Source organism: Aspergillus niger, assembly GCF_000002855.4.
Source record: "Aspergillus niger supercontig An12".
NCBI lineage: Eukaryota > Fungi > Ascomycota > Eurotiomycetes > Eurotiales > Aspergillaceae > Aspergillus > Aspergillus niger.
In genome coordinates, this window is record NT_166527.1 from 1,450,972 (window position 1) to 1,477,983 (window position 27,012).

The 27,012-nt window shown below is 49.7% G+C and overlaps 16 protein-coding genes and 2 non-coding genes across 18 annotated transcripts; 6 read left to right on the top strand and 12 right to left on the bottom strand.

Annotated features, from left to right (window-relative positions):
* Positions 1 to 110: 110 nt before the first annotated feature.
* On the top strand, positions 111 to 453 carry An12g05850 (hypothetical protein; the record flags this gene model as incomplete). The annotated part of the gene is made up of 2 exons (XM_059750935.1): positions 111 to 333; positions 416 to 453. The coding sequence occupies 2 exons, from the start codon at positions 111 to 113 to the stop codon at positions 451 to 453; spliced, it is 261 nt and encodes an 86-aa protein (XP_059604500.1).
* Positions 454 to 731: 278 nt separating this feature from the next.
* tRNA-Ser (AGA) lies at positions 732 to 812 on the top strand. Its single transcript has one exon. It is a non-coding gene; the product is annotated as a tRNA-Ser (tRNA).
* A 231-nt stretch (positions 813 to 1,043) lies between these two features.
* Positions 1,044 to 2,165, bottom strand: An12g05870 (uncharacterized protein; the record flags this gene model as incomplete). Its single annotated transcript, XM_001395614.1, has 3 exons — positions 1,044 to 1,473; positions 1,535 to 2,054; positions 2,123 to 2,165. The coding sequence occupies 3 exons, from the start codon at positions 2,163 to 2,165 to the stop codon at positions 1,044 to 1,046; spliced, it is 993 nt and encodes a 330-aa protein (XP_001395651.1).
* Positions 2,166 to 3,388: 1,223 nt separating this feature from the next.
* An12g05880 (hypothetical protein) lies at positions 3,389 to 3,704 on the bottom strand (the record flags this gene model as incomplete). The annotated part of the gene is made up of 2 exons (XM_059750936.1): positions 3,389 to 3,526; positions 3,579 to 3,704. The coding sequence occupies 2 exons, from the start codon at positions 3,702 to 3,704 to the stop codon at positions 3,389 to 3,391; spliced, it is 264 nt and encodes an 87-aa protein (XP_059604501.1).
* Positions 3,705 to 4,927: 1,223 nt separating this feature from the next.
* An12g05890 (uncharacterized protein) lies at positions 4,928 to 6,094 on the bottom strand (the record flags this gene model as incomplete). The annotated part of the gene is made up of 1 exon (XM_059750937.1): positions 4,928 to 6,094. One exon carries the CDS (start codon positions 6,092 to 6,094, stop codon positions 4,928 to 4,930), a length of 1,167 nt encoding a protein of 388 aa, XP_059604502.1.
* Positions 6,095 to 7,118: 1,024 nt separating this feature from the next.
* On the bottom strand, positions 7,119 to 8,228 carry An12g05900 (uncharacterized protein; the record flags this gene model as incomplete). The annotated part of the gene is made up of 1 exon (XM_001395617.1): positions 7,119 to 8,228. One exon carries the CDS (start codon positions 8,226 to 8,228, stop codon positions 7,119 to 7,121), a length of 1,110 nt encoding a protein of 369 aa, XP_001395654.1.
* Positions 8,229 to 8,932: 704 nt separating this feature from the next.
* On the bottom strand, positions 8,933 to 9,533 carry An12g05910 (hypothetical protein; the record flags this gene model as incomplete). The annotated part of the gene is made up of 2 exons (XM_059750938.1): positions 8,933 to 9,000; positions 9,143 to 9,533. The coding sequence occupies 2 exons, from the start codon at positions 9,531 to 9,533 to the stop codon at positions 8,933 to 8,935; spliced, it is 459 nt and encodes a 152-aa protein (XP_059604503.1).
* A 1,118-nt stretch (positions 9,534 to 10,651) lies between these two features.
* On the top strand, positions 10,652 to 11,570 carry An12g05920 (uncharacterized protein; the record flags this gene model as incomplete). The annotated part of the gene is made up of 3 exons (XM_059750939.1): positions 10,652 to 10,884; positions 10,941 to 11,169; positions 11,229 to 11,570. The coding sequence occupies 3 exons, from the start codon at positions 10,652 to 10,654 to the stop codon at positions 11,568 to 11,570; spliced, it is 804 nt and encodes a 267-aa protein (XP_059604504.1).
* Positions 11,571 to 12,021: 451 nt separating this feature from the next.
* On the bottom strand, positions 12,022 to 13,740 carry An12g05930 (uncharacterized protein; the record flags this gene model as incomplete). Its single annotated transcript, XM_059750941.1, has 3 exons — positions 12,022 to 12,816; positions 12,890 to 13,654; positions 13,690 to 13,740. 3 exons carry the CDS (start codon positions 13,738 to 13,740, stop codon positions 12,022 to 12,024), a joined length of 1,611 nt encoding a protein of 536 aa, XP_059604505.1.
* A 258-nt stretch (positions 13,741 to 13,998) lies between these two features.
* On the top strand, positions 13,999 to 14,434 carry An12g05940 (hypothetical protein; the record flags this gene model as incomplete). Its single annotated transcript, XM_059750942.1, has 3 exons — positions 13,999 to 14,062; positions 14,156 to 14,244; positions 14,327 to 14,434. 3 exons carry the CDS (start codon positions 13,999 to 14,001, stop codon positions 14,432 to 14,434), a joined length of 261 nt encoding a protein of 86 aa, XP_059604506.1.
* A 324-nt stretch (positions 14,435 to 14,758) lies between these two features.
* On the bottom strand, positions 14,759 to 16,559 carry An12g05950 (uncharacterized protein; the record flags this gene model as incomplete). The annotated part of the gene is made up of 2 exons (XM_001395622.3): positions 14,759 to 16,046; positions 16,078 to 16,559. 2 exons carry the CDS (start codon positions 16,557 to 16,559, stop codon positions 14,759 to 14,761), a joined length of 1,770 nt encoding a protein of 589 aa, XP_001395659.3.
* An 808-nt stretch (positions 16,560 to 17,367) lies between these two features.
* On the top strand, positions 17,368 to 19,077 carry An12g05960 (uncharacterized protein; the record flags this gene model as incomplete). Its single annotated transcript, XM_001395623.3, has 1 exon — positions 17,368 to 19,077. One exon carries the CDS (start codon positions 17,368 to 17,370, stop codon positions 19,075 to 19,077), a length of 1,710 nt encoding a protein of 569 aa, XP_001395660.1.
* A 149-nt stretch (positions 19,078 to 19,226) lies between these two features.
* An12g05970 (uncharacterized protein) lies at positions 19,227 to 20,599 on the bottom strand (the record flags this gene model as incomplete). Its single annotated transcript, XM_001395624.1, has 3 exons — positions 19,227 to 19,512; positions 19,577 to 20,386; positions 20,448 to 20,599. The coding sequence occupies 3 exons, from the start codon at positions 20,597 to 20,599 to the stop codon at positions 19,227 to 19,229; spliced, it is 1,248 nt and encodes a 415-aa protein (XP_001395661.1).
* A 347-nt stretch (positions 20,600 to 20,946) lies between these two features.
* On the bottom strand, positions 20,947 to 21,439 carry An12g05980 (hypothetical protein; the record flags this gene model as incomplete). The annotated part of the gene is made up of 2 exons (XM_059750943.1): positions 20,947 to 21,227; positions 21,325 to 21,439. The coding sequence occupies 2 exons, from the start codon at positions 21,437 to 21,439 to the stop codon at positions 20,947 to 20,949; spliced, it is 396 nt and encodes a 131-aa protein (XP_059604507.1).
* Positions 21,440 to 21,518: 79 nt separating this feature from the next.
* An12g05990 (uncharacterized protein) lies at positions 21,519 to 22,977 on the top strand (the record flags this gene model as incomplete). The annotated part of the gene is made up of 3 exons (XM_001395626.1): positions 21,519 to 21,641; positions 21,692 to 21,833; positions 21,887 to 22,977. 3 exons carry the CDS (start codon positions 21,519 to 21,521, stop codon positions 22,975 to 22,977), a joined length of 1,356 nt encoding a protein of 451 aa, XP_001395663.1.
* A 118-nt stretch (positions 22,978 to 23,095) lies between these two features.
* Positions 23,096 to 23,768, bottom strand: An12g06000 (hypothetical protein; the record flags this gene model as incomplete). Its single annotated transcript, XM_001395627.3, has 4 exons — positions 23,096 to 23,298; positions 23,353 to 23,377; positions 23,440 to 23,529; positions 23,700 to 23,768. 4 exons carry the CDS (start codon positions 23,766 to 23,768, stop codon positions 23,096 to 23,098), a joined length of 387 nt encoding a protein of 128 aa, XP_001395664.1.
* Positions 23,769 to 24,478: 710 nt separating this feature from the next.
* Positions 24,479 to 25,965, bottom strand: An12g06010 (uncharacterized protein; the record flags this gene model as incomplete). The annotated part of the gene is given in 5 exon segments (XM_001395628.3): positions 24,479 to 24,698; positions 24,752 to 25,419; positions 25,484 to 25,624; positions 25,718 to 25,805; positions 25,909 to 25,965. Coding segments are annotated over 5 exon segments (1,174 nt in total), but the record flags the coding sequence as incomplete, so codon positions are not given.
* A 517-nt stretch (positions 25,966 to 26,482) lies between these two features.
* 5S rRNA lies at positions 26,483 to 26,601 on the bottom strand. Its single transcript, XR_009468042.1, has one exon. It is a non-coding gene; the product is annotated as a 5S ribosomal RNA (ribosomal RNA).
* Between the last annotated feature and the right edge of the window lie 411 nt (positions 26,602 to 27,012).

Consider the following 27,012-nt stretch of genomic DNA (forward strand, 5'->3'; position numbering starts at 1 on the left):
GTCTGAAATATAAGTTGCCTCCACCCTCACCCTCGTCTATTCTTATCCCATCACAATCAATCCATCAACATCATCATCATCACAAGAAAGAAAATAAGTGACAGCACACAATGACCAGCGAACGCAGACCCTCTGGCGCATACCACCTTACCGGCGCAGACATCGTCGAAAGAGTCGATGACCTCAGCTCCGGAGGCGGATGGGAAGAACTGAACCGCCGGGCTCATCACGCTGATACGGGTCAATCACAGCAGCCGCAGCAGCAGTCGAGTACTCAACCTAAGCAAGCTCCGGACAGGTCGCAGTCGTTTAGGCCGTATAATCCTAACCAGGGTGGGTTTCCTTTCCATTCCCCCTATATGGTTGATTCAGCCATGGTATATATAAGAGAAATGGAAGCTGATATTAGTGATAGGAACCGAGCAAAGCGACGACCTGCTGCCGGATGAGTAGTGGTGGGCGTACTAATTTGTCCGCGGTGATGATATCAGCTGTGGTGGGGGTGTATTGTTGTTTGTATCCGGGTTGGATGTATACGAGGGACTTGGTGAAGTGGGTTACTTGTTGTAAAATTTGATACAGATATTAGTACTACGGTGGAGGGATGTATATGTGGAGATTACATTTATGATATGAAATAATGACTCTCGTTTAATATTTTGATGCGATGGTTACTACTTATGGTATCGGTAGTTCTTATTGTGCTATGTCTTTTCGTTCTTCAACGATTAGTCAGTGTGGCCGAGTGGTTAAGGCGATAGACTAGAAATCTATTGGGTTCGCCCGCACAGGTTCGAGTCCTGTCGCTGACGTTTCTTTTTGGTTTTTTTTATTTGGTGTATCTGGGTACGGAACCCTCCCTTTCTGTTCAATTTTTATCTTCTGAAAGAATATTTTGGTTATTAGTAACATTCTACATCATGTCTAAATCTATCTTAAAAGTATTTTGAACGGTTTCATTGAAGAAATGCTTCATGCATGGGTTCTTCTTTGCTCTGCGGGAGAGCCACCAAAGATATATATAATCCCCGACTACATCTCCCTCAACTCGCATCACTCCCCCCAGCATCCCTCTGCTTCACCCTTTCCGACTCAAACGCAAGCCCTGCACGCTCTCTCAATACCCCATACATTGACGACGAATCCAGCGCACGTCCATTATCCTCCCCATACCCCCGCGCCGCGCGGAGATGATCCAAAACAACCCGCGCAATCGGCAATTCCGTTCCCGCGCCCTCGGCACAACTCACCCCCAACGAGACATCTTTGATGGCCAAATTCACATCCGACCACGGTCGCTGACCCCGTTCAGGCAGATAAAATCCTCCCGTCATCCTCTTCGACATGGAGGTCAGCAGTGGACCATATTGCTCTTCAAGCAACCCCTCGAGAACATCGTTCCCGAGACCGGACTTTTCCGCCAATACCTGTGCTTCTGCGACAAGCTCCATCATGCCGCCGATGAGGAAGTTGCTAATGATCTAGTTAGATATACCCTCGAATGAATAGATAGCTAGGATGTGTTTAAACTCACCCCGTACACTTCAACAACGTAGACCTCGTAACATCACTCCCCAACCTCATCATCTTCCGCCCCATAACACCCACAATATACGGCTCCACTCGCTGCACGGCCTCTTCCGCACCCGCGACCACAAACAATAGCTTGCCTTCTTGCGCGGTAGGCGTGGCTCCGAACACCGGTGATGCGACATAGCTTACTTCGCACTCAGTGAGACGTTGTTGTGCCCAGGCAGACGTATCCGGATGGACGGTCGTTGTGTCGACGATGAGTTTCTGGCGTAGGTGGTCTGGGTCTAGTGTTGTTATGGTATCAATGATGGATCGAACAGCAGTGTCATCGGTCACAGCGACGAAGCAGATATCGACGTTGGTGATGAGCTCGGGGATGCTGGCGTGCTGTACGCCCCCGATTGCTTGAACGGGCTGTCCACGAGCCTCGGTTCGGTTGTAGAATTGGAGGGATGGGGCGTTGATGCGCGATAGATGGGCTTGGAGGTTCAGGGCCATGGCTTGGCCCATTGAGCCGAGACCTGGAGAATTTAGTCTCTTTGTATACAGGATGGACTATGGTGAGTGTGGGAATGTGTTGGGTGCTTACCGATCCATCCGAATCGGGGGTGGGTGTTGGTTGGAGTGTTCATGGTGGAGGATAGATTGGTTTAAACGCTGAAGGGGAGGAATGAGGAATGGAGATTGGGTGGGAGACGTCGTATATTTGAGCTGCCCGATAGATTCCGTCTACGTCAGATCTGGTCTGTTGGCTGCAGCTCCTGTTATCGGCTGTCATGAGTCATTTGAATCGGCCTAGAGCATCGCTCTGAACATCAGAGCTGACGGGCTTTGAGCCAAGAATAGGCGTGTCATTCGCCCGAAGGGCGGGGATCCACCAGATTGCGGGGTGATCTCCAAGATCTTGTGCAGTGACTTTCAATAGCACGACGCAACATGCTTGCATTTGAATAGTGTTTGGAATGATGCTTCATAGCTAAACGAGACGTCTGTCGCTGACACAGTTGAGTGGTGGGATAGAGGCCTGTTTGCAACCCAGAACGCAATGTTGGATTGAGCGACAAAATGCAAATCTCGATAAACCTCCGTCCAGCATGGGGTTTAATAAGTGTCCACCATCAAGCTTATCTTTATGCAAGGGATAAAGCCCATAGCGTATGAGAAAGCAAGTCAACCCGGCTTCATCACTTCGCCTCATCTGCAGACCGCCACACTCTGTAGTAGACGTCCATACAAAGTTCTCGATCTCAAAGAGATCAAAGCCCGATCAGCAACGATGGACCAATAACACAGCTACCTTGACTATCATGTGAAGTCGGAGATGCATGCCTAGCACCGACTACCAGGTGTAGGGTTAGATGATGCTCATACGTTAAGCTTTCCACGTCAGCGTTCAGCTCTCGCCTCTTGCCAAGGAGCCGCTTCTATGCGAGATGAGATCGTATCTATGTACTGTAGGCAATTTTCGCTTCCGCCATGTAAGTCTCGCTGTTGGGCATCTTTACTGATTTCAAAGATCCACATAATAATTTTGCAACAAGGATAGCAGGAAAGGAGAAATGGTTGTGTTGACAAAGCATTTGCTGACACTGAGTTCATATCCAATAGAACTATCTCTTACTGGCGAGCGGAGCGCATCTTTGAATTTACGTCCATATCCGAGAAAAGGTTGCGCAATACGCTCACTTGTAGGAGTCATTTGAGAGCTAACCAGCACGCCCGTTCCCTTTGCGACCGTACATCCACTTTTTTTCACACCACTTTTCCTTGGAGCAAATCCTACGCAGCAGTATTCTAACCTAGCATATCACCCCTAACCATCCAATCCTCCTTGACTACCTCCAACGATAATAACCTAGGAAGTACACATCCCATTAATACACTGCAACCCGCCATCAGCCGGCACAGGACAGTCCCTAAACCTAGTCCAGAACATCTCCGTCTCGCCGCCCTGATCATCCACCATCGGAGCCACGGTGACCTGACATTCCAACTGAAACCAACGATTAGCATGACGAATTAGAGTTCAGAGATATCCCACGTACCTGGTGTCCGCCGTTGCACTCGCATGCTTTAGCACCATAGCGGATGCAGAATGTGCCAGGAATTTCACAGCCCTGGGTCTGGGTCACGAAAAGGCCGAAGGCGAAGAGGACGAGGATGGATTTCATGATGAATGATCTCTTGGATGAGAGAGGAGCTGAAGAATGACTAATGCGATGTAAGTGAGAAGGAAATGGGCGTCTGTGATGATTGTGTGATTGCGCTTGATAGTTGCGAAGTGGCGTCTATCTTTCCGAAAATCACCACGCCGGAAAGGTAACACCAAGTCTGAGATTCGGGATAAGAATAATATAATACTGCTTCTTTGAGGAGATTTCAATAGAAAATGCATTCTCTACGAGAAGTTTCACTGCATGGGTTCTACCCACACTGTGTGTTTGGTATACTCCCTGCTGGGTGAATGCTCTACTCTTCACTCCGAGGGGAACTTTAACCAGCTCAATCAAGAGTGGTCTTGTCAGAGACACAGGAATATCCTCATGGTTAAGCTTTACGACGAGTAAATGTCATATTGGTAGTACCAGCCTTCGGACACAACCTCCACCACACGCCACAGCTGTGCCTCCCCTGGTTCGTTCTAGCCCGCCCGCGAAAACAAAGTTCTCGCCACTGACCACTTTCCAAGGTCGAGTTCACCATGACAGCTCTGCTCGAACATAATGGCGTAGTGTCAGACCCACAAATTCTTGGAGAGGTACGATGGTATCGCGTAAATATTGGTTCGTGGTCTATTTTCCGTGGATAAAGTAGTACACCAATGCGGGAATGAGAAGCGAAAGGAGTTTCCTCGGTCGCAGACGGAAAGAAATGACAAAAATGCAGTACATCATTGATAATCAAGGCTTGAATAGCGGGATAGTTAATTGTGCAAGCGGATATTGAATGTTTACGATTTGTCAATAGCATCATATTTCCATTCATCTCGGTCGTTCGAGTTATCTGAATCCCGGCTGACTATACTAGAACTGTCTTTCTCCTTTGATCTCACTCTAATAGCTACTGATGTTGAATTGCTTCGATGCCCTTCTTGATTTGTTTGGCTAAATAATTCGGAAGGAAATACATTAAGTTGATCATAGATGTCAGAGATATCCGAGATGAAAGGAATAACGAAAACATTGAATAAGAATTATTGTTAATGTCAGAAATATCAGAGATGAAAATCAAGGCAATGAAGGGATGAACAGGAAGAAAAACTTCAGAATGTGTACGAAGTAAATAACAATGCAGCCGAAGCGAGAATGCAAGAGGGCAAGGGCAAAGGTATGTAAAGAAAAGTCTGTCGGGCTTTGGTCCGGCTTGATTTACCATCTCAGAAGAGGAAATTTGATCACTTCATGTCTTCAAGCATGTCGAAGTCGTTCAATGGCCCGTCCGACCTGGTATAACTGATGGGCATGTTTGGATAACTGCCAGGCTCATAGCTAAGGCTACTGGTCATGTCTTGAGAGAATGCTAATGGGTCATTTGCAGCGATTGCATTGAAATCGGGATTGTAGCCCGAATACACCATGCCTGATGAGAAGGGTGGGCAGAGGTCAGTGTCCCATAGATCTCCCGAAGATATGTTCTCTCCCGAAGGCAATTCAGGCAGCTCATTGGAGGTATTCCCGGGCACATAACTACTAGGTACGTCGTGTGGAAAATAATCCATCATATGGGGATCATTGTCAAAAGAATAGACACCAGAGGGCTGTTTGGAAGATACAACAACGGATGTATTTACACCAGTGGTGTCGTTGGCCGTGTCCAGAGATTTGGAGGGTGCATTGTCAGCCTCAGTAGCGGAAGGACGACGATACTTGAGTGTCACAACTTTACGCTGTGGTTGTCCCACGTCATTGGGGTATTCGAGGAATTTTGCACCGGGAACCAAAAGCTCATCGGAACTGGCCACGCTGCTGCACTTGTCCTCGTCATCACTTTCACTCTTTTCAACTTCTGAAGAGCTCTCCTCAGCTTTGACTGCCGACTTTCTTCTTTTCTGCAGTCTTCGTGATCTTGAAGCCCTTCCTTGGACCCATTCTTCGTCCGAGGACGTATCCTGGTATCGAGGTCTAGCCCGGGACCCGGAGAAATTGTTCTTACTTGAGCTGGCTCTAGTGTTTGGTGCCTCGTCTGCGACGCTCTTTGTGGGCGTTTCTTCAGAAGACTTAGACATCCCAGTAGCACCACGCCGAAGAGGAGGGGGAACGGCCTTGTCTGCAGAGACTCGACGACTGCGGAGCTTTGCAAGGTGCTGTACGATTGCGCCCTCCGTCACATTATGACCCATGGTATTAGCGACCTCGGCCCAAGGAATCTTGATCGACTTTGTATTGCAAACGGACTGAACAGTCAACAGAAGGAGCTCGTTCAGATTTTCTATACTTGTTAGCCTCGGTCGGACGAGCTTTTCTACAAGATGGGATTGTTGAAGCCGAGATAGGGACATACCGTCCCAGCGGACCAGAGTCCGTTTCTTCGGCCTATTCGAAGCCTTCCTCGGGGTTGCCATAACTCCATGCAAGGAAGAATCCTTTTGTGAATTGTATCTTAGATTAAATAATCTTAGTCAGTTCTATTACGGGTTCGAGAGTGGGCTGGTAGTCCTGCAACGCGTGGCCTGTACAAAGAATTTCGGTAAGTACGCGTCTAGTGAGATGAGGATAAAGTGAAGCTTTCATTCTACTTACTTTGAATTGAAATAAGTTGCTGGTCCGGGACAGATAGTAGACAGCCTATCAGGCAGCCTCGTGCATTGCTACTCACTATAGTGAGCCTTCTTTGACTATCGCTGGGTCCGAATCGGTCTACTGCAAGAGAGAGGGAATACCAAAGTGAGAGGAAAGAGACGCGTAGTTGTAGACAATGAGCAGTGAGGCCGCGTGAATAGTACTTTCTTGAAGCAGGTGAGCCAATCAGCGCGCTTTAGTGTCGGTGGTGAGGTTAAGCGAGGGGATCATATTGGGTCAGTAATCAAACGTGTCAAACATATTGTGCTGCCTGCATAGAAGCTCATGTGCTTTATTGCCTAGACTGTGCATGATAGAATTATACACTCAGGTTTCTGAGGTTGTAGCATCATTCTCCTAATACGGAAAGGACATACTATCGTTGTGCGGAAAGGACCAACAGTTCCGGTATACTGTACACAAGCAGGACTACTTCGTCCGTTTGAGCTAGCAGTCTATCAAGCAGACAGAGTACTAACTGCAGCTTTTGGTAGGACCCAAACATGTGTATTCTATGTGTTCATGTACCTGCCATACCACGCCCATAGTCGAGCTATGGATATGTTCTACGCTCTTCCAAGTTGCTTCCGCCCCTTTTAGTGATTTGGAAGTCTAACACTAACAGAACACTTCTGTCTGCAGACCACCATTCGAATAATGTGAGTACTAGAAAAGCATACTTTATTGATGCTTGCTAGAAATGATTTCGATGCAAGCTGCAAGAAACAGTGGGATATGCCTATAGTATCCTTCGTACCTTCTGCTAACCTCATAATACTGCTAACTTCAAAGCTAATTGCATCAATTCTAGCAACCAGTATCACCCTTCACCGTCCACAACACCATCCCAACCTCAACTCCAACCGCCACCCACGCCCTCTTCACGACTTCACCAGCCTCTCCCCCAAACATCGCCTCCGCAATATCCACCGTCACACTCGCAAATCTCTGGAAGCTACAATTCGGCTCAACTCTCGGATCTAACAACGCACGATACCAAACGATCGCAGCCTTCTCCCAACTCCGTCCTCCGAACTCCACAGCACAAAGATAAAACGCATGGCTCGGAATGCCCGAATTCCAATGCACCCCACCATTATCCTCCTCAGTACACACCAATTCCTTCATATGACTCGGCTGTCCATCTCTACCAAGAACAGGATCGTCATACGCTGTACCAGGCGCCTTCAATGACCTCAGTCCCATCTCCCCCGCACCAGCACCGGCACCTTTCTTCCCCTTCGGCCAAACAAAAACCCCCCTTCCAACTACCCAATCTGCCTCCTCGACTCCCTGTCCCCTCCACCACTGCTCAATCACACAAGCAAACACATCAGAGATACTCTCGCTCAGCGCTCCAGACTGACCCTCGTACAACAACCCAGCTGTATGATCCGTCACTCCATGCATCAGCTCATGCACGACGACATCCAGACTCTTGGGGAACCCAGCGAAGTACACCCCGTCTCCGTCGCCGAAGATAATTTCCTGTCCGTTCCAGAACGCGTTGTCTAGGTTCTTGTCGTAGTGAAGACAGCCGATGAGCCGGAGGTTGTCGTTGTCGATCGATTGTCGGCCCAGCACAGACGAGAGGAAGTGCAGGAAGATTCCGAAGCTGTTGTATACGTGATTTACGGTGTCGTCTTGGGTGGTCGGGGCGGAGGAGGATTCGGTGCGTACGAGGAGGCCTGGAAGACCGCGCTTGTTGCGGCAGTCGTAGATTTCGCGAGCTTGGGCGTGCGACGTGAGGGAAATATAGGGAGAGGAGGAGACGCGGGTCTGATGGATTTCGTTGGCGAGGGTGAGGGTGCGGGTGGCGGCACGGCGGGCCTTGGATGATGCATTGGGCGAGGTGCTGATGTGTTGGAGGATTTGGGGTTGGATGAAGGTGTAGGTGTGGTTGTTTCTGGCGGACATGGTTGGTCGTGATGGCTGAATGTTCTGGGTTGTGTCAGGTACGATAGATTTATGGGGGAGATAAAACCACTGATTGTAGATCAGTTATTCCTTAACTGCGGGTAGTAGAATATAAAAGTAGGATCTACTAAGTGAAAGATGATTATATTGCACCTAGATAAGTATACCAGTCTCGTAAGTGTTGCTCATACATGTTTTCAAACAGGGATGCTATATGCACAGCCATCATGACGACCACACATAGAAAGCTTGTCACACGATAAGGATAGTATCTCGTGTTGACATCGACCATGGAAATGTAGATTGGTCAATGCGGCCTGACTAAGATCAGGGTCGAAGGCAGGTCTGGGTTGCTGCCATGGATTAAGGTAACGGCTATTATCTTCCAATAAGACGGTGACTCGCCACTGCTACTGTTTCCAGTGAATAGATAGCTAGGTTGCATTCCCGCCCTGCGTTCAGCGGTTCTAGAATTAATAGCAATAAAGCCAAAGTATTTGCATCTGTAGCATTTGATAAGGAATATCGATCGCCATTTCAATGTTTCAATCCGAGTGTTGCATTTTGATTCATCACAGAGTAGCTTGGTGTTTGAGTAGACAGTGTAAATATGATTGATATATGTGATTTAATTATGGATGACTCGCCAAGATTGGCTTACAAAGAAAATTGATGTAGAGCACCAGCGACTTCGAAGATTGTATTCAATAAGAAAATGCGGAACGTTGGAAAATGCATGTCGCAGAAGTTAAATTACACATAGCTCGATGCTCTAAAAAAACCATAGTGTTACAAGCTCCTTTCAATAGAAGAATTCCATCAGTGGTGGCGCCATGATTATGCCAGGTTGAATGGCTTCCAGAAACTGCATGCGTCGCAGCGTGTTGCACTTGCGGGCTATGCAGCTTTCTCACTTCGTGGCGAGTGCGTTAACGTAGATAACCTCCGCTTGAGCAGACGATATTCATCGAAAGAATTGGAATACTCTTCAAGTGCATTGCGAGCCTTTCCATCCAAAGGAGTATCATCCATACCGGGGTGGTGGTCTTCGGTATGGTGGCAGCATGGAAGGCATAACACCGCGTGCTCTTTAAAGCTGTCTTCCGGGTCACAGGCTTGTTCGGCGTGAGTAGTCCAGCGGATATCTGCTTCAGTACGATCCGATGGAGCGAGGAGCCTCGAGGCGTTGAGATCTGAGATGTAAGGGGTGTTTGTGCAAAGAGTAGGGCTTCCGGTAAGAGAAAAGGAGAGTGGCTCTTGTCCGCGGCCAATCAGGCCTAGTGACTTTCCAAGGCAATAAGGCATTTTTATTTGATATGATAGATAAGTGTGGTGGAGGAGTACAGAGGACGTCCGCTCGATACCTGCTTGCTTCAAATACTTCTGCTTGTCTATGACCTGGGACATTCCCCGCGAAAAAATTCTGATAGGGATCCTCTACGAGATAGGGCGGGGCCGACAACCGCAGGCGAGACGAGAAAACGCCGAGCATTCTTCTTGCGCAGACATCACGATTCTATGGAAGATATGGTATGCTAGGCTGGTAAATGGTAGCGATGAACCGATACGGTGGTTCATGGCTGGGCAGGACTGGCTGGGCTCCTTAAGGAAGGAGATCGGGGAATCCCATCTCGCTCATCGGCAGGTCTAGATTCCCCACCTAAATGGGAGCTCCCCGGCTGTCGCCACGGATCGGGGATATTGCAGCCGAGAGCATGAATCAAGACATGGCCAGGAGTCAAGATTTTTGATGCACTGGCGCAGTATGTGGAATCCGGGATGCTGATTGGGCGGCTGACTCTTCCGGCCTACCAGCGAGGCGGTGGTTGGCTGGGAGACTCAAGCAGCCCCGGACGCGTCCCTTGATAAGACCAGATGTCACCCCATGGTTACAACTTCTCCTTCCCTACTCGGCCTCGTCGGTCTGGGTGGCACCCGGCTGTCATGTCCACCATTCCCCATCTCGGTAACTCGGCTCTCCCGGGCGGCTGGGCCACTGCAACTCCTCTGCGCGCCGTGTTTCGAGCTCTCCGCAACCGGGGAGCTCCCCCATATAGTCTTTTTGTAGATACTGGGTCGCCAATCAGGCTCAATATCAGATTCACGCGTCTGGATTAGCCCGTGTTCGGAGTGGGGGCATTGCAGTATGACATGTAGAGCTCTTATCAGCTGTGGGACTGGTACTGTGCTTAGTCCAGTGTCGATAGAGAGGAGGTAGAGCTAACATTTGCCTACTAGGTGGATAGTGAATGCTTGCATTCTTGTGTACCATATATTAGGTGTTCCATCACCCTCGCGCCAGTTCTTGATAAACTCACCTTGGTTCAAAGAGACGACACTTGACTTCCAGTGACTATCGCCACCCTCTACCTCCTCTCCTCCCAATCTCGTATCTTCTAACTTCTAAGCCCCTCGAGGCTACCATGTCCCGTCCAAGGGCTGTGCGTGATGATCTCTCGATTGAAGAGGACGCCAAAGTCAATGTTGACTACCTCGCACATTCCTGGACGTATGATGAGATGTGGGCTACTAGAAAACATGTTCGCCAAATAAACCAGCACAGTATTGTCAGATGTCGCTTCGAAAATGCTCTTTGGAGAGCATGGATGGCTTCAACTCGACAGACTATTCGCATGCCAGCGGCTTTTATCTCGTGGTAAGTGCTATCTCGATTCCCACTTTCCCCGATCGCGATTATCTGACTTGGTGCAGGGACAAAGATAGCGACATCACTTGGCTCTATGGCCCACTGAAGTCCAGCAGAAGCCCCAGCCCAACACCTAGCGAAGCACCCTCGACTCAAGCCCCCAGGAAGCCTTCTTTGAAGCGAAAGCCCAGCATTTGGGAGCTTCCAGAAGACCCTTCGACATCGAACGACTCTACAGATGGAAAGTCTCTGCTTGGCCGTTTCTGGAACATAACCATCCACTCAGTCCCTAGTGTAAGCTGAAAGCAGACCACATACTTCCTTCATCAATTCTGATTTTTCTTTTCGCACAGATAATCCTCAGCTCCCGCCAAGACTGGAACAAGCGGAGAAAATGCCGCGTCCGATTCGAAGAAGAGGTGCAGCAATGCCAGAACGCTCGTGACGGAAACACAATATCGCAATACAGCTACAACTACAACTATCCGTTTTTCTTGGAAGAGGCTGGACTATATGAAAGCCATCAGTGGCAGCAGACTATTGAACCGTTACCATCAACCTTTCTTAGTGGCTACGAGACGCTTCCTCCAGCGGACTCGGGTCAGTTTTATTCGATGTCAAATTTCCTGGAGGAGCTGGAGTATGTCTTCTCTGTCTTTGTTCATTGGCCTTCTCTACCGCCTCGAGTTACTTGATTTGTCGAACAGCGCTGATATTTGAGTTGATAGCGAGGTGATATGAGTATTATTGCGAGATGCTTTGTGGGTAGAGTAGAGAAATGGGGTATATTTAGACGGTACTGATGGCTGGAATTGTTGTAACAAGACGGACCCCTTACACATATAATTATTACCTGTTATATAATTGCTACTTTACTTGCTAGTGGGTTATAGCGTTATTTTGCAGTCTCTTTTCTGTTCATGTACACTGTGTTAGCCTTGTTCTCCTTGTTTTACTACTTCCTCGGACAGAAAGAAGTAGGAATGCTGCATCTTGGACATACGTGAGATATTATCGAAGCATTCCTAGGCGTCTAGGTACTAATTATAGCATCAAGCAAAGCACGTCAGATAAGAGTTATGTGTCTGAATTTTAATTTCATTAATATTATGCTCTAGAGAGCCATGACCGCTCGAAACTATGCTATCATTCCAGTTCATAACGCATTGTGTTAACCCTGACCGGAAGCTCGGACACAGGGGCTGAATCCACTTCGTGAGGAACACTCGACTTCAACTGCTCCCCATCCACTTTCCCCGGCAGCTCCGTCACCACTCCATTATCCATCTCAGGGACATAAGACCCCTGCGCCAGTTCTGCGGGGCCCTTCTTAGCATACTCAATCTCATCTGGCTCCTTTGTAGGGACCGGAATTCTCTTCTGCTTCCTTTGACGCAGGCCGAAGAAGACCGCCGCAATAATCAAAGCCACGCCTGCCACCGCACCAACCACGGCACCAGCAATTGCGCCATTCGAGATGCCACTCCCATCTTTGCTTGCTGTATTGCTTGTTGTGGAGTTGCCGCTACTCGTAGTATTTCCCGACTCGGATATTTCCGGCGCAAGCAGCTTCGAGGCGAAAATATTGGCGGCATTCCAAGTATTCTCGAAGGACGGGTCTTTGTTATACGAAGTAGACCCCCAGTCGGAACCACAGACGGTCTGGTTGCTTGTTCCATCGCATTGCTCAGATACCGCCACAGCTGTGTCTGCCAGGAGCGGCACAATCCGACCGGCGAACTCCGGGATAAGGTTTGCCACGGATGCAAGGCACAGTGCCAGGAATCCCTTGAACGGGTAAGCAGACAGCTTGGACTGCTCGGCAGTGCCTAGACTAGCACTGCTATAGCCCACTTCGACCATGATGTCGTCGAGGAAGAATGTGTCAAGCGTGCTGTTGAGGAGTCCTTCGGCTCGCGTCATCCAGACGTCCGACTTGGTCTGCTGTGTCGTCAGCTATTATCCCACAACGATCTATCTCTAAACCTAGACGATTGAGGATAGTGCTGCTTACCGCTTCATACATATACGCCGCACCACTCAAATAAAACCCATACGCCAAACTCCACCTCGCCGTATCCACAGCCTGACAAGTCGATGCATTCACCGTCTTATTGGAGACCAAATCATACACCGACCAATTCGTGGTATTCACCATGCCATTTTTCTCACTCCATGACCATGCACTCGCCCCATACTGTGCATACGTCCCCTGGTCGTCTCCCTCACTCGCATACGCCACTCTCGAAATAAGCTGGAAATACGCCCCGTTGTTGAACCAATCGAACTCCGTCCCATGCGTTTGACTCTCATCGTCATATAGTCCGCCGTTGCATATCGAGCCCTGACTAACAACCAATTCCATCGTATACGCGACTTTCTTCGCCCAAGTCAGCCAAGAAGAGTTCGTCGGGCTACCCGGAAAGTCCGCCTCTGACGCAGCCATGGCGGCGAGACCCCATGTGACAAAGTCGCTCGTCAGGACGTCGATCTCCTCCCATTCGCCGCTGAATATGCTCTGGGAGTGGTTGTGCATGCGCGAGATGATAAAGTCGTTGTAGGTTGTGTTGCCGGTCGCGTTCCAGTAGGGGATTAGGGACATGTAGAGCATGCCCTCTGGGTAGGAGGAGGAGTAGATGGGGTTGACAGTGCCGTTGAAGTTGGCGGTGCTGAGGAGGTTGGTGATTTCAATGGTGGAGGCGGATTTAATTGTGTCTGGTAACGTTGCATTAGCGGGTCTTCTGATAATCGCAGAAGCAGATGAAGTCCCATACCGGTGCTGTTGATATTAAAATCAATAGCAGAAACACTAACCACTAACCCCGCAAAGACAGCGGCATACCCGCCTAATCGCCCGGAACCCATGGCTGGTCTGAAGAAAGCAATGGCGCTCAACTAAGTAGCTCTACGCTTCGCAAAACGATCAAAGGAAAAGTGTTCCCGTCGCGTGAGCACCCCATACCTTATTAATAACCCATGCTGACAGGGTCTTCAGCCTCACGCATCCCAGTTAGACCATGCTAGCAGGTAAGGCTCTTCGCACCCAGCGGACATTATCCGGGCATACAACAACGACTGTTTGTTTGATTCCGATCCACATAGGTAGCATTTAGGGCAGTGGAGATGGAGGTGCTGATTGGTCGGGTCGTCTACGGAATGGACGCGTGGGAATTGGCGACGATCCTTCGTGCGTGAGATGGAATTAGCGTGGTGGGTCGGCGGATAAGGATATCTGTGGAAGGGGAGAAGATTGGCAGGCTTGGGCTGTTCAGCTAGCCAGATAGCCAAGGAATTGGTGGTTATGGCTGTGCGGCTCAGCTACTGTCTGGTGGGTGTTTACTAGTCGGGGGTTTGAGTGGTGATGCACTTGTTTGGGCGTTTTTGCTTACCTTCCCCATACTCGTAAGTTAGCTCATCAAGGTAGGTTGTTCATGTGTTTCCTCAAATTTAGGCGTATCCTTGCTCTTTCGAGAAGATAATGGAAGTAAGTTTAGCTTTGAGGTGCATTTTGATCTATTTATGTAATCCACCTGCAGGTTCTACTCCTGTCATGCAGTAGATATGAATATTATAGACATCTAATGTGAGAACCGAAGAGACGCACATATTTCCTTCTCTTTTGGAACCCAACTTCTACCTAAACAACCTGTTTCAACTCATCCTGCCTCCTTCTTAAGTAAGTGGACGATTGATAATGACATAAATCCAATTCACGTTACAAAAAGCATAACCTCCAAGCTGCCATCAACGGGTATAGACGTCCAACCCACCCAATCAAGAAAAACCAGCCTGTCATACAACAGACCGAAGAAGCGAACCTATATTACAAAATCATAACGCACACCTGCAAACATCGTACAAAGACATCAAAAAACCCTCCACTTCACATCAGTAACAACAACCCCATCCCCACAACCACCCCCCAAACCCCCTCAACACCTAACCTTCCCGCCCCCGAGGTCCCCGTTGCATCACTCCCCGACCCTGTCGCCGTTCCATTCCCTCCCCCATAAGTCTCAGTACCATTGACCTCCTCCGAAAGCTGCACATGCAAGTCAAACGGCTTGGTCGCAACATCCACGTCCTCCGTAGTGATCGAACTGAAATACACATCGCCCGCCGAGTTCACATACACATAGGCAGCCTGGAAGAACGGCCGTCCAAGCACAACCTCACCACTGGATACCTGACACCTCTCCTTGGGAACCAGCTCGGCCCAAACTGGAATATCAAATATCGGATATGACTCGCTATCCGGATTAAATACGATCGAGATATTCCGTCCGCACCAGGATTCATCCGGCACGGACAGGAACTCCGAATTAAAGTCCAGCATGGCGGGGAGAGTTTTACTCGTCTCCTGAACGCTGGTACCGCCGAACGGGTATTCCGCGTCTTCGCTGCTGGTTGTAGCGTTAGGGGTGGTGTAGAGTTCAAGGATAACGGCGCTGATGTCTAGCATGCCTGTATCGATGAAGCTGGTGTTGCCGGCGCTGGTTTCCGGGGTGGTTTGCCAGTGCGGTTCGTCGTAGATGCGATTGGAGTCGTAGTTACCTCCCAGCACGATGGAGCCGTTCCATTTGTCTTGGAGGCCGAGGTTGAGGCCGACGGGGAGGGAGGGGATGGTTGTTGAGTTGGTTTTGTTTATGGTGGAGGTGATGTTCAGACTTGTGTCTTGCGACAGGAGGAGGGTGTTGCTGAACGCGATTGCGAGCTCGAAGTTTCCGCTCTTTTGGCCGGGCGAGCCGGCTGATACGAACGTTGCTGTTGTTGTTGATGCTGCTGCTGCTTTTGTTATCGCTGTTGCGGTGGGTTTGGCGGTGGTGGTAGGGGTCCCGAATGCGACTGGGAGTATTCCAGCCAGGTCACTGTTATATTGGATTTGCGCGCCCCAGGCAGCTCCGGTGGGAGCGCTGGCTGGTCCGGTCAGGGGGATGACCCAGGCGTTGTCGGCGGGGTCGTTGGCGGTGGTGATGGGGATGCCGCTGGCATCAATGAGGGAGACGGTCTCGACGGGAGCGGATGTGGTTTGGGGATTAGAAGCGAGAGTGAGTTCAGCGGAGGCGAAGGGGGAGGAAATGAGCGTCAGGAGGAAGCCAGTCAAGAGGGACTGGGAGGAAAAGGAGCGTGATGCCATGTTGTTTGTTGCCCACGGCGAGACAGTGAACTTGCTGCGAGGTAGAAGAATAGCGAGAGACTGACCCCAATAGAAACAGAAGAATGTAAGAAACTTCAACGCAGGACGAAGGAGAGTTGATTAGGGGTGTGATCTGGTTCCTGCATAAGGCCGTATCGTTGGGGCGAAAGGGGGCATGATGTACACAGCCTGCCTGGATGAGTGGAGGCGAAGTGATGCGTAGCATTGGATATGTCCAGTTCCTTCCAACTTGGTGAGGGAGGAGAGTGGCTGCGTTGAAAGCATGGTCGTAGTCATGCTGGGGGAGAGCAAATGGAAGCTCGCGTGCGACGGTGAGAGTTGGGGGCGGCCCCAATTTAGCATTCCTGGTTGTACCGAAGTTTCCTAGCATTGGGTTAACTGGAAGTTTTTGTAGATTAGGGGGTTCGTATCTGTCGCATAGTGAAGAGGTACCAACACGTTCTTTGTAGAGTCTGGTGTCATTGGGTGATACTTGATGCTTTTCGACGACTCCTGTCAGCCCTAACTGACGCTTTGGGTAAGACATGAACCAGAAACTGTTGTCCTGATCATGATGTGCATTTTTATGGAATATACTGCATATTGGGAGCTTCGACACGATTGCAATATAAACGGTCGGTTCCCATGCATAATAGCTTCGATGATCCTGGTCAGGATAGGACCGGGTTTCTGCATTGGTGGTGAAGCTGCAGAATGCGGCCCCCACACAGCAACAGGGGGTGCAACCATTCACTAAGAATAGTTGACTGACTCCAGATCCCGGCTTTACCCGTCGAGTCACGTGATAGAACACGGAGTATCCCAGGTTCGATCCCTGCTCTGAGCGAATTGACCTTTTGTGATTGTCAACCAAGTATATTGATCACGACATTACTACACAGTGCTGATACCACCGGGTGGAACTGTGTTAAAATCAATGGGTGACCGAGGCGTGATCCGCCCTAAAAATTCAACGGCGCAGCGAGTACCCGCAAATGTCACGCCATCCTGGGCTGTATGTCGGAGCGAATGGTTTTTGCGGTCACTCTTTCTGAGCGACACCAGTTGGCTCATGAGCTGGGAATGACGAGTAGACCGAGGAGGTGAGCACAATGGAGGACACGGGGAATAATTGTCAATTATTGGCAAGTGCAGAAACCAGCCACGCCGGGAGACCGACGGATAACGCGACGATCGCCGTCCCAACCTCATCACACCTTGCTGGCTGGCTGGGCTGATTGGCAATCGCCAGTTCCACCGCTTAGATAAAGCTCGTCTTGCAAAGAAACCCCGCATAAGGGTCTAGGAGTAATAAACTCGGGGGAGTCCCCCGACTCTTCCATCGCACGACCATCATGTTCCTTTCGCTTCCCCTTCTGGGGACCTTGATTGCCTCCACGGTTGCCCTCGACTCCAGCCCCCTGGAGTTGCGGGTACCACATCTGCACCAACTCAGCCAGCTCAGCAAGTCTCACCAGGCTTCTCTCAACCAGGATTCAGCAAGCTTCCCGGTGTACAACCTTTCTGTGCCTATAGACCATTTCCACGATGAATCACGCTATGAGCCACACACCAATGCCACCTTTGGCCTGCGCTACTGGCTCGACACTAGCCATTACCAGCCTGGAGGACCCGTTTTTGTGATTGCCGCAGGCGAGACCGATGGAAGCGACCGTATTCCCTTCCTTTCACAAGGGGTTGTTACTCAATTAGCGGCAGCCTACCATGGAATTGGCCTCATTCTCGAACATCGCTATTACGGCGAGAGCTACCCATTCACCAACCTTACTACCGAGAACATCCGATTCTTGACTACCGAGCAGGCGCTCGCCGACTATGCTTACTTTGCCTCGAACATTGTCTTCCCCGGTCTGGAGGATCTCGATCTTACGGCAGCCACCACTCCATGGATCGCCTATGGCGGCTCTTATGCTGGTGCTTTCGTCGCTTTCCTCCGCAAACTCTACCCGGAGCTCTACTGGGGAGCGGTGTCTTCTTCTGGCGTCACGGAAGCCATCATTGATTACTGGGAATACTACGAACCGATCCGACTGTATGGCCCATCTCAGTGCATCTCCACCATACAGACGTCAATCGATATTGTGGATCGCATTCTCATCGACCATGCCGACAATAAAACCCTGGCCCAGCAACTGAAATCCGCTTTTGGGGGCTCAGCGACCAACCTCAGTAACCAGGACTTTGTCTCCTCCCTCTCCTATGGTCTGGACTCGTTTCAGTCCCGCAACTGGGATAAGACCATCGGGACCCCTCTCTTCCGCGCTTTCTGCAACAACATCACCAATTCGGACCTGCTGTACCCCGAGGCCGCCGAACCCATCTCTGCATCCGTCAAGCAATTGGTCCAAATTGCAGGCTACGATCCCTCCAACACGACCCTGGTCAACAACTTCCTCAACTGGATTGGATTCCTAAGCACCTCGAAAGTTTTCGCCGACTCATCCTCGGAGTCCTCATCATCCAACATCACGAACTTCACCACCCCGCAGCCCCTCAGCAAGGACTCCGGCACCAGCTGGAACTACCAAGTCTGCGTTGAATGGGGGTATTTCACTACAGGCTCCTCTGTGCCTTCGACCACTAAGCCCCTTATTTCTCGTCTTCTCGACCTCCCCTACCTTTCGTCTTTCTGCCCGAACACATTCGGAATCAAGACACCGCCAGATGTTCAGCGAATCAACCAATTCGGCGGGTTCAATTTCTCGTATCCGCGCGTTGCGATAATAGGCGGGCTGGCGGATCCGTGGCGCGACGCGACACCACTAGCGGACGGAGTCGACTGGCAGAGTCGAAAGTCGTCTGATAGTGAGCCGATTATTTTGCTGGATATTCCGGCGGCGGATGTGTGGGATGGTGTGAGAGGTGCGGTCCATCACTGGGATCAGAACGGATTGTCGGGTCAGCAGAAGAAGGAGGGGGAGAAGGCGCCTAAAGAGATTGTTAGTGTGCATGAGGAGGTGGTGAGATTTGTGGGGGTGTGGTTGAAGGAGTGGAAGGGGAAACAGTCTGATGCAGATGAGAGGGTGTATCAGACTGTTTTGTAGAATTGAGATGTAGCAGGTTATGCCGTGATGAGCGATCCATAGCGATGATCTATTCTAACAGCATTATTCACTGAATATTATGTACATATTCGAAGCATAAGTTACCCCACAAAATGGGCCGTCATGTTTGTGGACAAGCACAAGCAACCTCAGAACGGCTCTTTGAACAGCCCATCCAGTCCCCTCGCCACAGCCTCCTCATTCCTCCAAGCATATGCAATACTTGCATCGCGCTGGCGACACCGTTCCGGCCCTCCCACAACAACGCGCTGCTCCCCCAGCCGACGGGCTTCTTTAACCAACGCCGAGGTGCGCGGCTGTCTCAACTGCGCAAACTCCTCAAATATACCAGATAGCCCCTGATCAACCTCATCCCACACCACCCCATCCACCCTCAGATCCGGAAGCATGCGACTAAGATGATAGCAATCCTCCCTACCCAAGCTAACATTAGCACTCATCCCCATTATCACCCTCCAGGTGAAAGAGAGAAACTTACAAAGCCTGATTCGCCCCCTGACCCAAATGCGGACTCGTCGGATGCGCCGCATCACCCACTAACACTACGCGATCAGAAAACCACTGATTGACAGGAACCTCTCGTCGATCGAACAATCCATAGGAGATGATTCTCTCCGCTGTGTTCACCATTTCCAGAACACAGTCTTCAAATCCAAGTAGTTTCTCCCTTAGCTTCTGTCGTAAGTCTTCCACCTCGGTTCCAGCAGTAGCAGCGCGCCACGTACTCTCCTCCCCCTCTGTATCCGGAATTGTAGCAGCCCAGGAAATCTCCTCGGCAGAGATGGGATACGCAACGACATGCACTCCCTCGCCGAACCAGTTACTCAGGGATATATCTTTCTCAGATAAGGAAGCTGGGATCTTGGATATCCCCGCTACTTGAATCAAGCCAGTGAATGTAGGTGGGCCTTCGGATATTCCTGCTTTTTTGGAGAGGAGGATCCTTCTCGTGGAGGATTTGATTCCGTCGCAGCCGATGAGGAACGTGCCGGTGATTGATTTTCCGTTGGTGAAGGATGCAGTTATCTGGTGGGGGAGTTCGTGGATGTTCTTGAGTTGGTATCCTTCGTACAGTGGGATGTTGTGTTCTCGGAGCGTGGTTTTGAGGTGGAGGTTGAGGACACTGCGCTTTATACCGCTCGCGGGCTGGGTGTAGCGGTCCACGTAGGTTGAGGGGAGGGTGGAGTGGCCGAGGGTTTTGCCGCTGGCTGTGCCGTGCCAGAGGGATTGGAGGGGGGTTATTATTGGGAGGGGGTGGGTTGGGGTGACGAGGTTGAAGATTTTCATTCTGATTCATTGTTAGCTGTAAAGATGAGGCTGTGGATGGGGATGGTAAGAGGGAGATATACCCATTTGGCTGTATCATCAATGATGCGCCGGCATCGCCGAGAGCTTGGACCTTTTCGAAGACGATGGGGTTGTAGCCTTTGCGCTTTAGGAGAATAGCGAGGACGGGACCGGCGATGCCGCAGCCGATTATTAGGACGGTGGGGGAGGACATATCTAGCTCGGTTGGGCGATATAAAATGTTTAGTTCTTGTTGTAGGAATTATGGGATTGTGCGGGTTTTATAGCCATCCAGGGTGGGACGGAGGTTTGTGGTTCGGACTGTCCGCGGAGGGTCCGAACGGGAGGTATTGGCTTCAGAGTCTTCTCAGAAAATAGGAAATTTGTCAAGATAATATAGTCGTTTTCAATATAGACAACCTCATGTAGTCATAGATTCGAGGCGATACTCCAATTCATGTGCTCCGTACGCACTGATGTACATCTCATTGAGTACCGCCGATCGGCTCCTAACCGAGCGATCCATGGATCAATTAAGGCACCGCCATGCGCTGGCTTCGGTTAGCGCCGAGCGTTGGTGCTCGGCACACCAATGAGTTTAATCAAAATCTGATAATCCTGGCCACCAGCTGCATTTAGCTGCTGCCGTCTGCCTATTGTCTGGTAGACTATCTTGAAGCTCCCCGGCGGCGTGCAGCTGGCGTGCTCGTGGCTACTCCATGTCGGATATTTTGAGAACAAAACATCCCGCACCCTGGGGATTGCACGATTCTGCGGGAGCTGTTTGAACATCGCTAGCTGGTCAATAGAGTGTTGAAATGTTTGGAATGTCAATTCTAGTTCTACTTGAGGCATGATAAAGCAGACGATGATATAGTATGTAGATATGATAGTAGGTGGGGAAGCAAGGTACCCATCTCGAGATACTCATTCACTAACCACGATGGTCTATCTGAGCACTGGCCGCTGGTCCATGCACGGTGCCAGGACGATTCAAAACATTTCCCCAACCAGTCCCCATAGATAATGCAGGTAGTCCCCCGTATTTTCCCATCTTCTTTCCGAATCCCGACGCCACAGGTTTTGTTTACCCACCGGTTACAGCATGCAGGGCGTATTCTTTGCAAGCCACCATGAACCTGCAACAAGCTATACAGCATTTCTTCTCAGTCAACACACAACAAGGAGATTCTGACGATGCTATCTCTCGAAGTCATCTCGTCGCTCACAAGCTCGGCGAAATCCCCCGCTGCTCAGTACTGGCCCCGGTCTACCACCTAACCTCCTACTAACCTCTTGCACATAGTTAAACTGCCTCTATCCTCTTATCCTCTCCACCTGCTCCCATACCGACTACACATGCCTGTGCACCAACTTACCAACAATAGCAGCGACTGCACAATTTCAATCATGCTTCCACCAATGTCCCATCAACCCCGACCAGCGATGTCAGTACATCCCTCTCCCTACCTAACCGATGCCCTAACTTACAAGTAAACAGTAACGCCCAACTCCCTTCTCTCCCTCTGCAACCTCTTCGACATCAATCCAATTCTCCCAGATTACATGACCCCAAACATTAATCTCAACCGGCGAGGCGAGTACATCAACGAGGTGCGGACCATCTATTCCATCGTGACAACAATCTACGCATCCACACAATCAACATCTAAACCAACTTCAACCGAAGACCCATTAGCAACAGCCACCGCGGGAGTGGTCTCGAGCATCGACTCGGACGATACATCCTCCTCTACCATCGCTCCCACGACATCCTCAGATGACGACACCGCCACAACAACATCCCAACAACCCAACGTCGTCACAGTAACAGAGACTCGTCTCGTCTCCACAATGTATATGACCTCAGTAGCAACGCAAACATCTTCCTCCGATCATAAAGATGCAGCTGGTCTATCCACCGGCGCAAAGGCCGGAATAGGAGTCGCGGTGCCCATCGCTGTTGCCATCATCGCGCTTCTAATATTTGCCTGGTTTCAGCGGCGCAGGAAGAGGAAGCAGCAGATGGGAGGTATTAATAGTAGCGAAGAGAGCGGACAGGCTTCAGCGATACAGCATGCAGGGGGGAAGAATCAAAGTATGACTCAGAACACTACGAATTTGCTCCCTGAGATCGACGGTGCGCCACTCAACGAATCCGATAGTCGGCCCGTACATAGCTCGGCTGATCGGCCTGTGTTTGAGCTGAGTACTGGGTCGGTTCGCAAGCCGAGGCGGGGTGATCCGGAGATTGGATCTGGGGTTGGTGGGATAAGTGGAGTGGATGCTAAGCAGGGTGCTAGTGGAGGTGAAGTAGCTTCATCAGCCTCGGCTACATTGGGCGAAGTACCGGCTGAACTATCGTCTGATGGCGTTAGGGACGGGGAATCGATAGCGTCAGTGGTGGCATATGAAAGGATGAGTTCGTCTGAGTTGCAGGAGGAATTGGCTAGGGTGGCGAGGAGTAGAGAGCGATTGCAGTATTTACAGACGTTGGAGGAGAGGGAGGATATGATTCGGAGGGTGCTTGCGGGGCATGGGGAGGATGCGGTGTCAAGGGCTGAGAGTCGGGAAGACGGCGGTGGTGGGTGATGTCTGATGTGGTGATGAGCTTCGAATGTTTAATAATAGTAAATGCGAGTAATCTTCTTCAATATGTTATGTTCAGTAGTCTACCGCTATTCGTTTATATAACGTCTTCTGCAAAATTCTAGTATTTCAACCAAGCCCTTACGACCGACCAGGCCTGCCAGGCAGCCGCAGCCCCGACAACCCATCCATTCTCCTTGATACCATGCTTGAAATACCACGCCGAGCTAGCCCACAGCGCGGCATTGAGAATGATGGCGATGGCCTTGTTAGTAGGCTCCTGAAGGGCTCGGGGGTTGCGGGCCCATTGGTAATGGAGGATGCCTATAAGCAGTGTTAAATAAGCTCTTGCTTGGTAGTGAGATCGAGAAAACTTACCGGTCGTAAAGAGAAAGGCGCTTCCCTAGATGGAATGTTAGTATCTATGGCTTGTTCGTTCGTCTGCTAGGAGGATAGATTAAGTACCTGGTACCAGCCGACAATGCCGAGAGCCCAGGGCTTGGTGCCGGCGATGGTGCGATAGGCTGGTTCGGCGGTCCATTGGGTTCCTCCGAGCTGGTTATTGGTGGTTAGTAGATAGATTATATAGATTATACAGATGTGGATCGACTGTGGGTTAATGGATGTTGTGAATTTTGATGGGATGGTTTGTGGCTTATTGGAGCTCCTGCTAATGCAAGGGGGTGGATGACGCCATGGGTAGCTAGAAGCTAGAGCTGACATACCGTGTGTCCGACCGCCAGAGCGACAAACGAGAAGGCCGAGGCCTTGAGGGAGACAGATGACGATGCCATTGTTAGGTCTGATAAGATAATGATCGATTGGAAACTAGTTCTAGTGTCTAAATGGATTTAAGGAGATAATGCAATGATGGAAGGAGGGAAAGAAGATTCGAACGAAACGTAGTGCGGAGGTGATGGCATGCTTACAAATACGAACAAAATCCCCCCGAGTGACGAGTGACGAGACTCAAAAGTCGCCGAACCCGAGGCCCGGAGGATTGGAAGGATCGAAAGGATTAGTAGTATAACAAGCAAAGGATGTTGAGTTCATCCATCTACGATCTATCCTCCCGTATCATGGCTCTTTTCTATTTTCTTCTTTACTTCTTCCTTTGTTTCTGTCTTGTTCCTTCTATGAGCAATTAGAGAAAATTACATACCACCTTCTATTAGGAAGTACATTTACCGAGGCATAAAGGCCCTACTAATCATCATGTGGATTCTCATACAAAGGTTAGAAAAAAGTCAAAGCGCGGCACTGCATTTGTATAGACTTTATTTGATTCTACAAGCCAAACAGCATTAAAATATATCCCTCCACCTCCCCTCCAAGTAAACGCGATATACCGTTTTTCGTGTACGTGTCAAAGTCTCGACAAAATAACACCCAAAGTTGAGATGGAATACTACTAGTAAGTAGATCTAGCGGCCATATGCCATACCTAACAATTAATCAACAATAAGCGATCCATTCTCTCAACATATGAGGGGGCTCCCTCAGCTCATTTACTAAAGTCACAGTCACCCCATCTTGGGCCTCGTAGACACGAAGCAATGGACTCCGCCGCACGCTTTCCTTCATAGTAAGCGCCATGCAGAAACCCCGAGAACTGTGGGCTTGTAGCCTCTCCAGCAAACAAAACCCGCCCAACATTCTCCCGGAGATGCTGATGTGTCCGGGCAGATACTCCCGGTGGCCAGTTTGAGTAGGAGCCGTACGACCTGACCAGTTAGCACGAGAAAGCACCAACTAAGTTTCTGGGAAGAGATCCTACCAAGGCTCCTGCGTCCACCTCGCATAGTATATGTCCATCGGATCTGGAACATCCTTGTCCTTGAACATCTTGCGCAATACTTCCATAATCTCAGACCGGGTCTCGGCCTCACTCTGCTGCTCAACCCGATACGCTTCTCCATTGACGACCGTAGCGATGAGGATATTCGATCCTTCCAACACCCCAGGTAAGTCCAAAGGTTGGAAAAGAGGATAATATCCCCTCTCCACCGGATCTGCGTAGTACAGATACTGCGTCTGGGGCCAGAACGAATACGGGAATTGCAGGAAGATTTTGGTATATGTAACCATTTCGAAACTCGCAATGGCATCTTGCTTCCACTTAGGCAGCTCGGGTGTGAATCTGACAGCCCCAGGGTGCTGCAATACACCCAGAGAGAATGTCGTGATAGCGTATTTAGCTCGCACACATTCCCCGTCTGTGCTATGCACCGTAACGGAGAATCTATCTTGCGCGATTTCATTTGACAACCGTATTGGTTCGGAGCCGACGAGCATTCTGTCCCTCGAATAGCGGGCCAGCTTCATTCCTGAGGATAGTGGAAAACCCGCGCTGATCGAAGCTGAACTCCTCCCTGTGCGAGAAATACTTTGCTGTGGCATTGGTGGTTACCGCGGTATAGATTTCTGAGGTTTCCTCTGGCCTAGCTGCCGTGACTGCAACAGTGAGCTCTCTCGATCACGCGGTGTGGGTCATTGGGGTCGCCTTCACCGTTGTGGTCCGCTTTTGTTGCGTTGTATCTGTCGTTTTGGTGGAAGGCAATAAGTCCATCTCTCCCGTCTTCTACATAACGTTTTTGAAGGGGTCCAACATCAGTGATACGGGGTCGCGAAGTTATAGGAAGTATAGAGGCTATTAAGAAACTATAGATTCGACTAGAAAGTGTATACTAAAAGCAACAACGATCTTCTATAAATATTTACCCTCATGAGACAGTGACAGTACCAGGATGGGGATCGCAGATATCATGTCTACGCTTTATCATGCTCTGATCTCTCAACAATGAAATCAAGGGCTTTGAAGGCCTCATTTCCTTCTTGCCAATCAGTATTTGTTAATTCAACAGTGGAAATCCAAATCCATTTTTTGTACGGTGCACCCTCGGTAGATCGACATATATCGATACTTCACAACACCACAAGACATTGCCCCAGGAACCACTCCTCACCCAGCATCCTAACAGTCAATGCCATCGCCCAACTTACCAGGCTATGCTTAATGTAATACTGCAGAATATCTACTTTGAATACCTTTAAGTAGAATTAACTGCAAGTCCAGGGCCTTCCATGTTACTTATCACCAGCCACTTGCTCCAACCGCTCTCTTTGGAGTTTCGGTTGCTGCCTCATTGGCTAGCTCCGGTACTGATACTATCCAGCTCCATAACAAAAAAAAAAATAAAATAAAATAAAATAAGAATAAAAAGACAAGAATCTACGGAGTAAGGAATCCAGACTCGACGATTGATTGATCAAGAGACTAGGGTAATTGTCGAAAGGGTACTGACCTACGGTCTCTATATGTGCACAGTTAGGGAACATACAGCCATAGGGAAGGGACCCCGTCCGTCTGCGGAAGAATCAAAGTAGGGCCGAGAACCCGCCTCCTCGCCCAACAACCATGCGACCTGCTGCAAACCCTTGAATTATGTGACCTCGATTGCGTATTTCCTTACAGATTAATAAATTACACATCTATGCGGAAGCAAAAACATACAACAGAAGGGATTCGCTGGTGGTCACCCACCCAACTACTAACCTCCCGGCGTGTGGCTTAAGTACGGCTGAGCGGACGGGAAGCCCTGTTTTCCACACCCTGTGGTCGTATGTGCTTGTTTAAGCCTTGGGTAGATTAATATAGGCAGTCTAAATAAATCAATACTAAAATACTCTTCTATCTTGTCGTAACGACCTTGTGAAAGTGAACAGTATGTATGAGCGTGTGTCGTGCGAGAAATCGCTAATGTATAGTATGCCAAGTCTTTCCATAAAGTACAGACTGGTCCATCATCTTTCCGATGAGCAAGGCCTGATTAACAGACAGCTGGGAAACTATTTTGTCAACATGCGAGCGGGCGGTATGAATATATAGTGAACGGTAGGTCTATCCATACGAAAATTCTATATCGACTCTTAAGGGAGCAGTATCACCGTGTTACTAGCCCCTCGTGTCAACGGTGTTTCGAAGAAGTACTCGACAAGATATTGAGCGTCGGGGAATGCCTGTTCTGTGCCTACTCT